At 40.8% G+C, this 18001-nt stretch overlaps 1 protein-coding gene across 2 annotated transcripts in view; it reads left to right on the forward strand.

Annotated features, from left to right (window-relative positions):
* Positions 1-1407: 1407 nt before the first annotated feature.
* Positions 1408-18001, forward strand: part of uvrag (UV radiation resistance associated gene) — a 104653-nt gene continuing 88059 nt past the window's right edge. Inside the window, exons 1-6 of one of the 2 annotated variants that reach the window (XM_078265781.1) lie at positions 1408-1717; positions 11990-12107; positions 12630-12664; positions 13927-14088; positions 16752-16826; positions 16952-17037. In XM_078265781.1, the coding sequence (XP_078121907.1) occupies positions 1613-1717; positions 11990-12107; positions 12630-12664; positions 13927-14088; positions 16752-16826; positions 16952-17037 (581 nt within the window). In that variant the 5' untranslated portion in view covers positions 1408-1612. The other variant, XM_078265783.1, reaches the window with a different exon arrangement.

Here is an 18001-nt window from a genome sequence, read left to right on the forward strand (position 1 = left end):
GTGTTACCATTTGTCAGGAAGACATGATCCTTTGAGACTTCTGTTAATACACATCTAACAAACCTTAGACTTCATCAAACTCAATACATGAAATAATCTTAAATCTATGATATAAATGTTCACTTCCCACAGCAGGGTCTGTTTTAAATACACAAGACAGAGTTTTCCTAAAAGCAGAAGCAATCAGTACTTGTTGTAAAGTCCAATGACCCTGTGGAAACAGAACTCCTCTATGTGTGTGATGCTGCCCCCTCATGGTTGCTTAATATTCTGCAGTCAGGGTGATCAGAGCTTACACACACGTGGTTGCAAATAAAGTACATTAAAGTATTGTACTTAAGTACAATGTTGAGGTACTTGTAAGCCTACTTGAGTATTTTTCACATGTTCTATTCAATACTTCTACTCTACTACATTTCAGATGAAACAAATATACTATTACTGCAGTGATTATGTTACTTTAGTTAGGTGTTACATTGCAGATCCACATTTTACATTCAAAACACATGATCATTTTATAAAATATAATCCGCGCTGTTACAGATTTAACTATCCAACAGAAAGTAAATGAAAGTAGCTCCAGTCCACATTGACTGGACATTAGCTAAAACATTAGTGTTTTTCTAATGCATCAATTATAATAATGATCCAATTATACAATAAAGACGTATGTGTGTGTGTGTGTGTGTGTGTGTGTGTGTGTATATAACAATCAGAAATGTGTCATTTTGCATGGACAGAATTTTTTGATACTTTAAGTATCCTACATTTTGCTGATAATACTTTTGTACTTTTACTTCAGTATACCTTTTAATGCAGGACTTTTACTTGTTATGGAGTACTTTTACACTGTGGTATTACTACTTTTACATGAGTACTTTCTCTATCTCTGGGATCCAGGGGCCTCCTGAGGTGTTTTAATTTCCCTAGCTGCTAGATGAGGAATACTTTAATGTTACTGTGGTCTAATGCACAGAAAATATTCCAAATAATAGAGATAGTTTGACAGCTGCCCCTTTTTCTCCAGTGTTGGTTCATGGCCTAATGTTTGTGTAGACTTAGATCACTAACATAAGTGGAAAAGAGACCCAGGATTGGCCAGTACAGTATACATTTGAATAGTTTTCGTAAGCTTTTGTACTAGCTCTAATGGAGATGAGAGGTGAGAAATTGGAAGTGTGGGATGCCATCATTTAACTGTCACCCGCATGTCACGCTGTGCTATGCAATTTCCTTCTATTTTGCAGCTTTGACAGATTTCAACGGACACCCGCCCCATCCTGGATGATAAACCGACAATACAACCAATAGTAACACGAGTTTTCAGTAGCAGGAACCACCTTTACATGACTGACGTTAGTTCGAGCCAATCAGCAGCCTAGGTGTCGCGCCTCCCAACCGGAGACGGATTTCCGAACCTAGTGTAGCAAAATAGCCTGTACTTTGTTTACGTCCAAGTGGTTAGCTGACAGCTGTTGTAGCGCTTTACCCTCACAAACAACCGTGTCTGCATGTCTCTAGTTGTTGCCTGGGGCTTCGTAAACTTTAAACCGAGTGTTCTGGATGGGATGTTTTGTTGAATGAGGGGGACCCGCTAGATGTCGACAGGAGGATGAACTCCATCACCGGTCGGGTTCTTGCCATCCCCGCCGCCTCTGTCACCAACTCTGGAGCGTCATCCTCTCGAGCATTACATGTAGAGCTCACATCCCAGCAGGTAAATGCAAAGCCTCTGACTTATGTCAATACGAACTGCTTTCAAATGACACAAAAAAACTTGGACTGGGCCGCGTCAGTGTGTAATATACTGTAGTTTACAACGTCAGTTACAACTGCTGCCTGGAGAAACACGGCAGGCCTATCAGGCTAGCTAGTTACCTAGCATCTGCTAGCTTGCAGTTAGCTAGCGTTAGTTTACTGGACATTAATGGAACTGGACTGACACCCCAGATACACTAACACCAGTTAGGCTGCTGGTAGGCATTTTAGAGCCCGACTTTTTTCCAGTGTGTTGCACTATTTTGAGGGTATATACACGTTTATTTGTGCACGAAGCTAGTATGCTTCTGCTAATGGCAACTTAACTTGGCGTTATGTCAGGTCAGCACGCAGGTGGCAGCTCAGTTAACGTTAAAGGGAAACAGTAGCATACCATTGCTGTGGTGTTATATTACCTCATACAGTTATTTTATTGGGATTTAAAAAAAGTCTAGACCATGAACTGATTTCATTTTTCATTTTCGAGCCTAACAAATCGATCTCCCATCTATCCATTCATATATTCATTCATTCATTTGGAAACGACATGCAAAAAGTTGACAGTTCATTCATTACGGCTACCGACCTCAGATTGTAAAATCGGGCTCTCACAGACACATTACCATCCCTGACATTTTGAGTTGTAGTTAGGCTAGATGCTGATTGTAACGGTAGCTAGAAACAGGCAATCCACGTTGTTAGATATCATTATTAGGCTGAGCATATTCATTTTGTGCAGCTTTAATAGCACACACCTGATCTGCACACATCCAATGAGTCACATCTACAGTATATGCAGCAAGAGTTTCTTGGACCTAGATCAAACTACTTCAGTCCACATCAGGAATCCAAGAATCTACAGTCTAGAACCCTTACAGTATGTTGCTCCAGTCACAGCAAAGGTGTGAACATAAGTTAACCTATGTTAGCTCAAATTCATTAGGTTAAAATCATACGCTATATAGTATGTCATACTAAGCACTGTACATATAGGAGAACAAGAAAGTGGTGTTTGGTCATGTAAATGGTTTCAATGTTATGTGTCTAGGTTTAAACATTTCTGGCTCTGAATTTTCTGCAGCGACCCCCCCATACAATGACGATGAATGGGCTTTTGTTTGTGCTCTTCAAAGCATTGGAAACTTACGTTTGAAAGATGTATCTGCAGTGAAGTTCCATTCACTTTCATTGTATTGGCCAAATACAATTACTCTGGATAAGCAGAAAACATGTCCCTGTGTATTTGGCCGACGTGACCCTTTAAAAATGCCTCTGCATTTTCTATCTTTAGCTCTTATTTTAGGAAATTTCATGTGTTCTCTCACATGATTAATCTGTGACCATGTGAATATTATAAGGGCATGGGGCTGTGACCAATACACGTCTTATCACTAAATCTTATTTAACAGCTGCACTAATCGGAAATCGCCATAGATACACCCATTCCCTTAATATAGATGTGAAATTGTCTTCCAGATTCCATTGATTGAATTTGAGTTTTTCTTCCCACACCCTTCCCTAGCTCCATAATAAAACATTGTCCTACTGTCTTACAGTTCCAAAAGATAGATCTGAGAGCTACACTCAGGAGAGATGATTAATGTGGTTTATTACGGAGAGCTTGTGACTTCTGTTCATAAACCTGGTATGAAAACTGTGAGAGTGCATTAAAAACAACTAGATGCCAAACCTTTTAGAGCTGCAGCACTACAAATACCCAACACTCAACCAAATGCAAACACTGTGCTTTGAGAGTGCTTGCTCTGTTGTAGGGCTGTGTGATATGCACACAATCATATAGAACAGCATTGTTGACCAAATACATATTGAAGTAATACGAAGGGACTGTAATGTTACAATATTTTGGGATAAGAGATTGTGGTTTCAGAAGACAGAACATGTACACACATCAAATGTTAACCCAAATCCTATTTTTATATCAATATAATAATAATATATCAATATATATTAATTATATTTCATCATAAATTTGTTTATTTTTCTGTCATTCTAAACATTTTGCCCATGCCACATTGGATTACAAGACACCGCTATTGAATACATCTTCCGGTTTCACATATACAAAGTAGGGGTGTAAGAAAAAATCGATACACTTGAGTATCGCGATATTTTATTTTGCAATACTGTATTGATTTTCAAAAAGGCAATATCAATTATTATTTTTATTTTTTTTAATGTTCAAAAATATTCATGTAAGACAGTGGTTCACGTTTATGTTGTGTTTAAACCCCCTACCGCTAGATGGCTATGCTGTGAAGCACCACGAGTGTCCTTGCCTAACGGTGCCTGACTTTCTGCTAGAAGCTAACAACGTAGCTATGGCTGAACTTTGGCCTACTTTAGCATATAAACTAGGGGTGCACGATATATCGACTCAATATCGTTATCGCGATATCACGTTGCGTGATATTATACCACAACGTCTCGCGATAATTACGCGATATTTTGTTTGCGTTGCACGCTCCCGACATGTACCCAAAGAGTATAGAAGCAACAAGAGGCGAAACTCAATAGAATGTTGTGTTACATTCAGTCCAAGATGGCGGAGCTGCAGTTCCATTGAGTTTCCCCTCTTGTTACGTCTATACTCTTTAATGCACCGCTCGAAAAATACACACCACTTGGTAGCGTTGTATTTCCCCCGACTCATTTCCTGGTTCTCCTTCTCCATAAACATGAAATCAAGGAGCGGATTAACTTTTCCTGCTCCAGATTTCCCACCGTGGTCAGAAAGAACTTTCACTTTGTTACTCTCACTATGACTCTAGAGTCGCGACTCATTCCGGGCAAAAATCGCTCGTCACGCTCTCACTCTTCCGTCTAGCTCTACCACACACACACACACACACACACACACACACACACACCAGAGCACGATAAACATCAGCTGCGTGGAGCCTCCAGAACCAGAAAACGGCGAAAGAAAAGAAAGGACCTAAAGAGAGCGAAGAGTGGTGCAAAGAACACAAAAGTAAGAAATGAGTGTTGCTCTAAGACGACTTAAATAACAGAGCTTGAAAGGAAATCCTTAGAGGCCAAAAGGAACCTACAGTCACATTAGCCATAAAAAGAGAGTTTACATGCACTGCGCGCTCCTGCGCTGTCACTGGATTAGCAGTCGCCAGGCCAAACGGCCACTCCCACAGTGATAGAGAAGGGACATTATATATTTATAATCTCTATGACATGAGAGTCTTCTATGGCTATGGCTACTCCCATTGAAATGAATGCAGCCTGTCGCTTTGTCTCTGTCTCTTGTACTAATGTGACTGTAGGTAATGCCTCTCCTCAGTAGCTTGAAATACGGCTTTAAGCCAACAGATGTGCATTGCATTGTTTTTTATACTGTAGTGTATATACAACCAGTACAACATGTCCTGTTCTATAGACATGCTCTTTATTTATTTATTTTATACTGTCCAACCAGTAAAACGTGTCCTGTTCTGTAGACACATGTTGGACCAGTCAAATATGACCGTCGGTTGAAATAAACCTTGTGTTGTAAGAAAACTTGTTTTATTTGTTATAAATCTATTTTGATGCGTTTTAAGCCCCCATAACTTTGGTAATTTTACATATGTTTAAAAATATCGAAATTAATATCGATATCGCAATATCACATTTTTTCAATATCGTGCACCCCTAATATAAACATTAGCTCACTAAGAACCTGTGAACCACAATCTCAAACTGGCAGTTTGATTTTCTGTGTACTGAATTGTTTACCTAAAGTAAACTTCTTTGACTTTCATGAACATCATGTCTTTTTTTTTAATCTATTAATTTATATGAAATATATTGCAATATATTGAATCGTGACCCATGTATCGTGATACGTGTATCGTATCGCCAGATTCTTGCCAATACACAGCCCTAATACAAAGCATGTGGAAAAAAAGTAGCACAAAAACCCCCAAAACAAACAAATATCTATCATATATTTATATATAAATATTTGCCAGCTCTGCTTTGCTGTAGTGTTCATTTGTCAGAGGTACACATTCTAACCAATCACAAGCGTTAATTTGGAGCTTGTTTAGGAGAAATGATGAGTGCAATATAAAAAGTAATGACCGAAAGAGCCAGATCCCGGGTACAAGCGGCCAAAATGGGTTTTCTCAGGAGAGTGTCTGGCGTCTCCCTTACAGATAGGGCGAGAAGCATAGTCATCTATCATAATATAATATTTGTTTGTGATTGCATATTGAATGTATCTATAACCCAAAAGACTATGTAGGATTACATTTTTTTTATTACTTTGTGTAACTCGCCTAAGGCAGACATGAAATCATGACACCCAGAGTTGCAAATGGCTTGTTGATCAGTTAGCATACATGCTATTTTTTCATGTTGTACTTTGCCCAACCTAGATACACTTTTTTTTTTTTTTTTGAGGCTCTGTTTGCCAAATTTGACAATAGGACTTTTTCTACTAGTAGCTGTTGGAGAGGCACATACTTCTATGGTGATAGCAATGACATACCCTCAGTTTCCAGTTTATAAGGTACAGCTAGCTGAAACAATATGTCAATGAGGGTAGACTAAATATTAGAAACGCCTACCAACAGCACCACAACCTCCAGTCTGCAGACTACACACCATAAAGTTGTTTCATCAAAAACTGGACATTCTAAGCTTCATGAAGGTAGGACTTATTAGACTTCGTTAGTTTTATTAAGCTGAGGGTATTTGAATTCTGTGTCAGGGTACTGTTTCATATCGGGTCCACTCAAATAATTTGGGGAATCCACCTTCCTGCAACTATATTAAGACAGAGCTTTGATTTAGTTTGCCCTGTAAATGTGATGTCTGCATGTGCATGCATTACAGAGATGTTCAGCAGAGGGCTTGTGACCAGCTAATCACTTTGTCACTAGTCTCGCTTTGCCAGACCTTCCTCCACAGGGCTGCAGAGGAGGGTCTGGCTAGTCCGCACAGCATTCCGGGATGGGAGAAAAACGTGCTCTGGTTTATTGGCATTTCTTAAAACCAATCACAATCGTCACACGGCCGCGGTGCCTCTGCAAAATGGCCTCGGGAAGGGACTTGTTTTGGTGGAACATGTGTACGTTCAAAGGTTGTTTTAGTCGTGCGACAGAAAACTCAGATTGGACAGATAGTCTAGCTAGCTGTCTAGATTTACCCTGCAGAGATCTGAGGAGCAGTTAACCACAGTCCCCAGAAATCCACCGTTTAAAATTCCAACACAAAGAAAGCCCAAGGTAACGCACATCCGGCCGAAAAGAGGGACATCCGGCGGAATTTCCGGCGGCATCGAAGCAATCCCGGAAGTGGAACGTCGTGGATATAGAGTAGTTTGTCACATACCACCATCAGACTTTTTTGATCACTTTAGCACATGGGGTGAGCCAATGGTGGTCCTAACTTTGATCTTTGTCTGAGCTTTTAGTCTATAATAAGGGCTCTGATATTAGTGTAGATTTATTGTAGAGAGCCCGACACGCCAAGTGTACTCACAACCATTTCTCTCTGCCTGTGGTCCACTTGAGAAATGTGCACTCACATGTTTGATGGGGGGGGGGGTTTGCCTTTGCCGAACAAGTAGTGTTTCTGTTTGCGAGGCCCTTAATCGTATAGGGAATCCCGTGACTTAGTTTTAGTCTCAGTGTGGCTGCAGGAGAGAGGCCAGGCCTGCTGCTAAAGAGAGAAGTTGTGCTGTAGTGACGCGTTTGCCTGAAGCGGGAATCGGCCAAATGGCATCTCCTGTGCCTCTTGTGTTTCCACACACACGTGCACTTATTTTACATAAGCCTAAAGATTTGAGGTTTTTACCGAAGCGGGCACCAAATTCTGCTGCATAGAGATTTTTTCTTTGAATTCAAACCTAGATATTCACCAATGTCATATAGGCTACAGTGTTTTCCCTAGGTTTGTAGAAATACTTAGGTGCACATATTTTGCGGGGGGGGTTAGGGGTCCTTCCTTAAAAAAATTTAACTTTTTTCAAAATAAGAAAACTTATTTTTGGACCATTATTGTGTGTCTAAAATGTAAAAAAAAAAAAAAAAAAAAACTATAGCATATAATAAACAAATATTACTTAAAAAGCTTAAAGACAAGATTTGCCAAAGAAGGCTACTGGGGACCAACTAAATCACTAGAGCTGAGGAAAATCATTGAGCTACATTCATTCGGCTTAGGTAGTAACCAAAACGGCTTGGGTTCTGCGCCTAAGCCATATAATGGTAGGCATTTATCTTGTAACGTCTTTACTTGTCCTAGCTGTGCGTCATGTTTTTTGTGGAAAGTCTGTGCGGAGAGCCTGGTTATAAATAATGGCCTTTCTGTGGTTGGCTCATTGTGATGTAGATTCTTTGATAAATCACTTTAGAGCTAAACAATGTTCATACCCTTCTCATGTGACTGTCATGACTGACCATGCCTGCCGAGTTAACTGGCTACTTAATTCTACCATGGAGATGTCATGCTTCTATTATTTGAACTGCTGACATCCAGCAGACTCTCACAGCTGGTGGTGCCTCTGTGCATGAGAAAGAACTGCTATTTTAGGCTGATTATTTATATATATATATATTTATATATTATTTATATATATATATATATATATATATATATATATATATATATATATATATATATATATATATTCAATTGATATTATTCAGGTCCAGTTACTAAAATTTCCTCCCGGCAAAGGTCCGAACGTCATAATGTCTAAATTACGTCCTATAGCCTTTCCCTATGTATCAAATAAAATCAACCTACGTTTCCAAATCATTTCAACAATATGTATTGTCAATTTGTAGGAAAAAAACAAAAAGCTATCTTAACCATAAATAAAATTAGTCCTACCACAATAAACTTAAAGCCTACAGTTAAAGTAAAAGAAAACAGCAAATAGAATAAAATACTTAAATACTTTTTTTTTTTTAGAAAAAGTGCAAACACAGGTTTATGTTTTTACATTATTTTTTTTGTTCTGGCCTACTTCCTTTCCTAGAGAGAGGTATGGGCCTGTGACTGCCCTGCAAGTAGTTTAAATCCTGGCTTAAATGGAGTTAGGGCCATTCTCATACATTTGTGTGACAGTCATGTGTAGGTGCTCATTTTCAATCCCGAACAGTACTTTTAGGTTTTAAAGTTCATAGCGGAGAAAGCTGACTCACAGCTGTAAGTCGATCCGTACATGGTGATGGTGTGTAGTGCTACTTTGTTAGGTCCAATTTTATTTACATTGTATATGCTTCCCCTAGGGCACATAATTAGGCAATTTGGAGATATACGTTATCATTTCTACGCTGATGACATCCAGCTGTAGGTCTCTTTTAAGCCGGAGGAAACTAACAAAGTGTCAACACTGCTCAATTGTTTGTCCTCCATTAAGGATTGGTTGGCAAACAATTTCTTGCAGCTTAATGAAGATAAGACTGACGTCCTTATTGTTGCTCCGGATACTACAGCCTCCAAAGTTGTTAATCTTTTGGGGTCCCTTTCTTCAGTGGTACAGTCCAATCTTAGAAACCTTGGTGTTATATTTGATCAGAATATGTTTCCTGACCAACATATCTGGACACTGACCCGTACATGTTTCTTTCAACTGAGAAACATTGCTAAACTTAGGACCGTGGTTTCGCAAGGTGAACTTGAGATGATCATTCATGGTTTTGTTTCATCACGGCTTGATTACTGCAACTCCATTTTCACTTGTCTTAGCAAGTCATCCCAGGACCGTCTGCAACTAGTGCAGAATTCTGCTGCTAGGCTGTTGACCAGGTCCACCAGAATGTCACACATCACTCCTATGTTATCCATGTTACATTGGCTTCCAATAAAGTTCAGGATCCAATTTAAGGTTCTATTTCTTACATATAAAGCATTGCATGGACAGGCGCCTGTTTATATCTCTGACCTGCTCCATCCGTACATCACTAACAGGTCACTCAGGTCTTCTAACCAGGGACTACTGGTGGTCCCACGCACTCGTTTAAAGACTAAAGGTGATCGTTCCTTTGAAGTGGTAGCTCCGACCTTGTGGAACGCCCTTCCTGTTAACTTACGTTCTGCAGTCTCGGTTGACGCTTTTAGAAAGCAACTGAAAACATACTTGTTTCAACTGGCTTTTGTCTAATGTTTGTAATTTTTGGGGTTTTATTCTTTTAATCCTCATTGGAATTGCATTTGTTGTTGCTTGTTTATTTTCTGTTTTGGATTCTATTGTATTTTAATCAAATGTCTTTTGTGTGAAGCACTTTGTGACTCTGTCTGTGAAAGGTGCTACAGTCAGGTCCATAAATATTGGGACATCGACACAATTCTAATCTTTTTGGCTCTATACACCACCACAATGGAGTTGAAATGAAACGAAGATGTGCTTTAACTGCAGACTTTCAGCTTTAATTTGAGGGTATTTACATCCAAATCAGGTGAACGGTGTAGGAATTACAACAGTTTGTATATGTGCCTCCCACTTTTTAAGGGACCAAAAGTAATGGGACAGATTAACAATCATAAATCAAACTTTCACTTTTTAATACTTGGTTGCAAATCCTTTGCATTCAATTACAGCCTGAAGTCTGGAACGCATAGACATCACCAGACGCTGGGTTTCATCCCTGGTGATGCTCTTCCAGGCATCTACTGCAACTGTCTTCAGTTCCTGCTTGTTCTTGGGGCATTTTCCCTTCAGTTTTGTCTTCAGCAAGTGAAATGCATGCTCAATCGGATTCAGGTCAGGTGATTGACTTGGCCATTGCATAACATTCCACTTCTTTCCCTTAAAAAACTCTTTGGTTGCTTTCGCAGTATGCTTCGGGTCATTGTCCATCTGCACTGTGAAGCGCCGTCCAATGAGTTCTGAAGCATTTGGCTGAATATGAGCAGATAATATTGCCCGAAACACTTCAGAATTCATCCTGCTGCTTTTGTCAGCAGTCACATCATCAATAAATACAAGAGAACCAGTTCCATTGGCAGCCATACATGCCCACGCCATTGACACTACCACCACCAAACTTCACTGATGAGGTGGTATGCTTTGGATCATGAGCAGTTCCTTTCCTTCTCCATACTCTTCTCTTCCCATCACTCTGGTACAAGTTGATCTTTGTCTCATCTGTCCATAGGATGTTGTTCCAGAAATGTGAAGGCTTTTTAGATGTTGTTTGGCAAACTCTAATCCGGCCTTCCTGTTTTTGAGGCTCACCAATGGTTCACATCTTGTAGTGAACCCTCTGTATTCACTCTGGTGAAGTCTTCTCTTGATTGTTGACTTTGACACACATACACCTACCTCCTGGAGAGTGTTCTTGATCTGGCCAACTGTTGTGAAGGGTGTTTCCTTCACCAGGGAAAGTATTCTTTGGTCATCCACCACAGTTGTTTTCCGTGGTCTTCCGGGTCTTTTGGTGTTGCTGAGCTCACCGGTGCGTTCTTTCTTTTTAAGAATGTTCCAAACAGTTGATTTGGCCACACCTAATGTTTTTGCTATCTCTCTGATGGGTTTGTTTAGATTTTTCAGCCTAATGGTGGCTTGCTTTACTGATAGTGACAGCTCTTTGGAGAGTTGACAGCAACAGATTCCAAATGTAAATAGCACACTTGAAATGAACTCTGGACCTTTTATCTGCTCCTTGTAAATGGGATAATGAGGGAATAACACACACCTGGCCATGGAACAGCTGAGCAACCAATTGTCCCATTACTTTTGGTCCCTTAAAAAGTGGGAGGCACATATACAAACTGTTGTAATTCCTACACCGTTCACCTGATTTGGATGTAAATATCCTCAAATTAAAGCTGAAAGTCTGCAGTTAAAGCACATCTTGTTCGTTTCATTTCAACTCCATTGTGGTGGTGTATAGAGCCAAAAAGATTAGAATTGTGTCGATGTCCCAATATTTATGGACCTGACTGTATATCAAATAAATTACTTACTTACTTACTTTGGCTAGACAAGAGAAAACAGTCTCAGACACAGTCTGTAGCTAGGAAGTAGCAGGTCAGGTACTTCATGCTCCGTGCCGTCTGTCTCGCATCTCTCTTACGCCGTTCTGTCCAGCGAACTGTCAACGCACGGCCAACGATTGGCTCTCTCGAGTGACGCTGTTGCCGTATTACGACCATCACTTGATCAGAATGAAACTGAACACAGCAGCCATGATATCTGTTATTTGTTTTTAATCTTTCCTCACTCTCTCCATCTCTTTTTATATTTCCCCCTGCCAAACAGAGACGATTGCGTCATCTCCGGAGCATCGCAGCCAGAAACATTGTCAACAAGAATGGCTCCCCGCTGCTGGACACTTACTTCACCCTCCACCTCTGTATAGGAGACCGCATCTCTAGAGGTCCGTGTTAACACCCCTCCCACACACCTTCCACCCTGTCGTTCCTCTATAGGAGAGAGCTGACCGTGGGTAACAATGCTCGGTCTGTTAAACAAACAGGTCTGTTGTCTACAAGCTCACAAAAAACTTTTATAATGCACATTATATTTCTCCGCGCTCTATGGAGCAGCGGCATGGACATTGAACCAGTGAGCCACTCGGTTCTGCAGGAGTTTTTATTTAAAGATTATCCATTTAAATGCTTTTTCTTTTTCTTTTTTTTTTTTAAATGTATGGCTCCCGGCTGTAAATCAGAACATGTCCATTATCCAATAAAGTCACTGCGGTGTCCTCACTGTGTGTTTACTATTGATGACATAATCACTGCAGCCTTGTATATCTGCTGTCCCGCGGGATCTGGTTTAAATTCACAAATTAAAGCTGAGCTTCTGTGAATTGCATTTTAGGGTGGATGTAACCCAGTTGGTTGTGCATGAGAGTTTTCTACCTTCTTTTAACCAGCATTCTCTGATGTCTTTCTAGATTTTTACAAGAGTGAAGTCATACGAGACTCGCTGGTGAGTATACTTTACTTAAACCTTGAAACTATTCATGTCTGCCTCCTGGGAGAACTTCAGAATGTTGTCATTACCGGCAGCCCGCTGTGTGTGTGTGTGTGTGTGTGTGTGTGAGTGTGTGATTATGTGCAGTGCCACAATGAAGGAAGACAAGCTTCCTGTAGTTTAATGGCATTTATACCTGCTGCCTATCTGCCAGTCACACATTTGGACTTGTTGTTTCACTATATCCTTACTTAAAGTGGTTTTCAAACATCAAAGTACAGACATGCTGTGAAACCTGCTCCGTTGAATAAAATGTCAGGCTTTGCATGAATTGAATATGGTCTGTGCTGTTCCCTTGTGCAACTTTCTCTCTTGGTCTGTAAGCATCAGTCAGTTGTGTAAATTACCCATGATTCTTTGGCTGTTCTTCTCCTATTTGCGTGGCAGATGCAGGAAGCTATAGAAGCAAGCAGCCAAGGACGGCAAGCCATTACTGTCGGGCTTGCTGCTGAGTCATGAGTTGACCTAAGCTGCTTTCCAGGCATCCTACCTCTGCAGACTGTATAATGCGCTGCAGGAGTCATGACTCCTGTCATCTCTTAGCCCAACTTCCTCCTGTTGAATTTACCATCCTTGCTTACATTCCTTCTCTACTACTCTGTTTCCTTCCCATCATCATTTGTCTAGGGAAACGTTTCCTGTTGGTCTTCCTGTTTTCATTCTAACTGCCATGCCCCTTTCTGTTCCGCCACTGACTCTCACTAGTTCTGTTTTCTACCCCCCCACCCTGTGGATTGTACTTCTGCTTGTGCTTCCTCTCCTACCTGTCCTTGAAAAGTGACCCGAGGAGCAAGAGATTTTCTCTCTGATGGAGGGAAATGGTACATAATTGAATGATGTAAATGGCTACAGTGCTTTGTAGAACCAGTACTTAGTGCTGTCAGTCTGGGAGTTCAAGGACAGAGAACAAACTGTAGTAGGGTTCAGACTTTAAGGTTAATGTGGAACAGGATGATTCAGTTACTTTACAATGTATAGGGCTCATTGAATTTGACAGGTACCATGCATTTTTGATTTCAGATTTTGACCCCAACTAATGTGCTCCTAAAAAAAAAGAAAACCTCACACGCTTGTATTGTCTTGTACAGCTTCAGTTTAAGGTTAAGTTTGATTAAAATGATTGTGCTGATCAGCTGTTATGTCAGATATTAATGTACTCTTACTAAACTGATTAGCCTCACCAAGTGACTGCAAACCCTGGCGTGTGTGTTTGTCAGAATCCGACGTGGCGGAGCCTGGACTTTGGCATGCTGCCGGACCTTCTGGACACCTCGGTGTCTTGCTTCATGGTGAGGATCTGGGGAGGACAGGAGGAACAGTACCAGCTCCTCATAGAATGGAAGGTCAATCTGGATGGCCTCAGATACACAGGGCAGCAGGTCAGCAACCACACGCATACAAATGATAATCTTTATTTGTAGAATATACACTTGTGTCACAAGGGTCCCTGTGTCACAGGCACAGGCTACAAAGGAACATGTGCAGTAAGTGGAGAGCAAACCCATGAGTACAGCTGGTTTTTGTACACATCTACGTGGCATGTGCGGTATCTGATCAAAAACTGAGCTAATTGTTTTGCTATAAAAAAAAACAACATTTTGATAACAGAGTTTCAATGTGCAAAACACTTAACGTAATATGACATTCTATCGATTTTGGCCTGGAAATCTAACCTAGCACACACAATGAAAACATTGTGTCAAATTAGGTAATACATTAGGCAGTGAGTAAATTTAGAGCATCGCAACACTGTATATATGTTTAATACTGAATTGTAATCATTGTTGCATTTTAGAATAAAATTATCTTAATCAAGGCAGTGGAACTACATGAACTAATTCACATCAAAACAGAGTCTGCAGTTCATTTCCCGAAGATTATATAAATGGCTATTAGGAAAAAAAAGGGAGCATTGGGGCTCCCTGGTAGCTCACCTGGTTAAGAGTGCGCCCCTTAGTGTTTCCCACACATAGACTAATTTGTGGCGGTGCGCCACACAATCAACACCGGCTGCCACATGTTGCGTTTCGTTATTATTATTATTTTTTTTAACGCTATTTAAAACACGGAGCGTATTCGTTAAGCTGCATTTCCTTTCCCTGCTCTCCTCTGTCTCTCTGTCACTCGTGTCTCTCGCGCCTGCTTTAGAAAGTTAACTAGTCGTACGTTTGCGGTAAAATGCAGTTGGGTTGTCAAACACTATACAGGTGCTGGTCATATAATTAGAATATCATGAAAAAGTTGATTTATTTCAGTAATTCCATTCAAAAAGTGAAACTTGTGTAATGTATACATTCATTCCACACAGACTGATATATTTCAAGTGTTTATTTCTTTTCATTTTGATGATTAGAACTGACAACTAATGAGAACCCCAAATTCAGTATCTCAGAAAATTTGAATATCGTGACAAGGTTCAATATTGAAGACACCTGGTGCCACACTCTAATCAGCTAATGAACTCAAAACACCTGCAAAGGCCTTTAAATGGTCTCTCAGTCTAGTTCTGTAGGCTACACAATCATGGGGAAGACTGCTGACTTGACAGCTGTCCAAAAGACGACCATTGACACCTTGCACAAGGAGGGCAAGACACAAAAGGTCAAGGCTGGCTGTTCACAGAGCTCTGTGTCCAAGCACATTAATAGAGAGGCAAAGAGAAGGAAAAGATGTGGTAGAAAAAAGTGTACAAGCAATAGGGATAACTGCACCCTGGAGAGGATTGTGAAACAAAACCCATTAAAAAATGTGGGGGGGATTCACAAAGAGTGGACTGCAGCTGGAGTCAGTGCTTCAAGAACCACCACGCACAGACGTATGCAAGACATGGGTTTCAGCTGTCGCATTCCTTGTGTCAAGACACAGCGTCAGAAGCGTCTCGCCTGGGCTAAAAAAAAAAGGAGTGGACTGCTGCTGAGTGGTCCAAAGTTATGTTCTCTGATGAAAGTAAATGTTGCATTTCCTTTGGAAATCAAGGTCCCAGAGTCTGGAGGAAGAGAGGAGAGGCACAGAATCCACGTTGCTTGAAGTCCAGTGTAAAGTTTCCATAGTCAGTGATGGTTTCGGGTGCCATGTCATCTGCTGGTGTTGGTCCACTGTGTTTTCTGAGGTCCAGGGTCAACGCAGCCGTCTACCAGGAAGTTTTAGAGCACTTCATGCTTCCTGCTGCTGAACAACTTTATGGAGATGCAGATTTCATTTTCCAACAGGACTTGGCACCTGCACACAGTGCCAAAGCTACCAGTACCTGGTTTAAGGACCATGGTATCCCTGTTCTTAATTGGCCAGCAAACTCACCTGACCTTAACCCTATAGAAAGTCTATGGGGTATTGTGAAGAGGAAGATGCGATACGCCAGACCCAACAATGCAGAAGCGCTGAAGGCCACTATCAGAGCAACCTGGGCTCTCCTAACACCTGAGCAGGGCCACAGACTGATCGACTCCATGCCACGCCACACTGCTGCAGTAATTCAGGCAAAAGGAGCCTCAACTAAGTATTGAGTGCTGTACATGCTCATACTTTTAATGTTCATACTTTTCAGTATAATGAGGGTCCTGTACACTTACAAAGTTCTCAATGCTTCGGTTTACATGTAGGGACCCTCATTATGCTACCGTTGAAGTGTGGTGCTATTTTGAGCCTTGTTAGTGGTGCAGAAAAGCGATTTACCCTCTGCCCCGAAGGCTAGCGTTATAAGCTAATCACCGGTTTGCGCTAGCTTGTTTCAAGCTAGAGACACATTAGATTAGCATGAAAACATATTCCAGAGAACGGTCGACTGGATACACATATGTTATTAACCCCTAGGTTCATTTTGCTCCGGAATTGTCCTTTAAGAGTTTTGCATATTGAAACTTTGTTTGTAAAAATGAGCCAAAGCAATCATAAAATTCAGTCAAAGAACTCAATGTTATTGTCATTCTTTCACAGTGAGATTTCAAAGCTCGTAAACAGATAGCACCGTGTCATACAGAGCCAGCTGTTCTTTGTTCTCTCCGTCTCCCTACAATGAGAATGTACTGCCTCGCTTTGTCCACAGATTCGATCCAGGAATCCAAATGAGATAATATTTGGATTGAATGATGGCTACTATGCAGCTGACTTTGATCATAAGGTACAGCCTTTTGTCAATTCTTCCCAGCTTCTGCATAATCATGGAATACCCAGTCCTAAACTCCTTAGTTTTATTGGGACGCTGTTTGGCCTCTGCACTGAAACACTCACATGTGGCTGTTACAGGATCAGTCAGAGCGGAAGAAAAACAGTCTGCTTCAAGTCGACCAGAGTTCAGTCAGAAACTCCTACAGTGTGTTCTCTTTGCTCAGGTAAGATCCATGCCATGTAGCAGTATTACATCATATTACCATAACATTGGGACTCCACGTTTCATCAAATGTATATGCATTACCTTTTCTGTCATGTGCAGTGGATTGCTGACAAAAAATGCTCTACAGTGTATTTGATTTATTTCAACCCACAACGGGTATTCTTCAATTAGATCTTTTATTTAATCTTTTGCGTAATTGCTCATGTGACTACACTTCCTCCTGTTATGTGTTGCATATTTGTCTTTGGCATTTGTATTCCAGCAGATGGTGCCACAGGAAAGTCAACATTTTTGACCCATTATCAGGGAAGCTCTTCTGGCCTCCAACTTTATACAAAGTCACAAAGCCCGTAGTCTACACTGTATTTGTTGGACATGATGGGACAAGTATATGTGGAACATTTTAAGCAGTATATCCCAGTGAAGGCACATCATCATTGGGCCAGCGTCAGACCTGGGATTGTGGTTAGAATGAATTGATAAAATGGTTGCAATGCAAATTTACACCACAAGAAGGAGACAGAGATTTCCTAAGGAAGTTTCTTGTTAGAAGGGGAACCATGGTGCACTAATAAAGAACTTTAGACGACAAGGCAGTTCTGGCATCAGTTGACAAACATGGCCTTGTTGTTCCACATTTATATTTAAGTGTGGTAGAATGTAAACTCCACTTTCAGCACCACCAGGGCTTCCCCAGAGGGAAACCGTGTGATCATGGCCTTATCGCATAACAACATAATTACCCAGATTTACCTAAATAAATGTGTATCTGGAAGGTTTCGAGTTTGACGTTTCCAAAATAAGATAAGGATCCTGTCATTATGAGCATTTTGAAGGCTTCCACTGACATTTTCCTACTATAAGAATTAAATAGGGGGACATAAATACATCACAGGCCTTTGCAGTATCAGGAAAAGTGGGCTGAACTTAAACAGCGCTCCCTCATCTAGAGTGGTCATGGT

The sequence above is a fragment of the Sander vitreus genome, chromosome 13 (assembly GCF_031162955.1).
Source record: "Sander vitreus isolate 19-12246 chromosome 13, sanVit1, whole genome shotgun sequence".
NCBI classification, from domain to species: domain Eukaryota; kingdom Metazoa; phylum Chordata; class Actinopteri; order Perciformes; family Percidae; genus Sander; species Sander vitreus.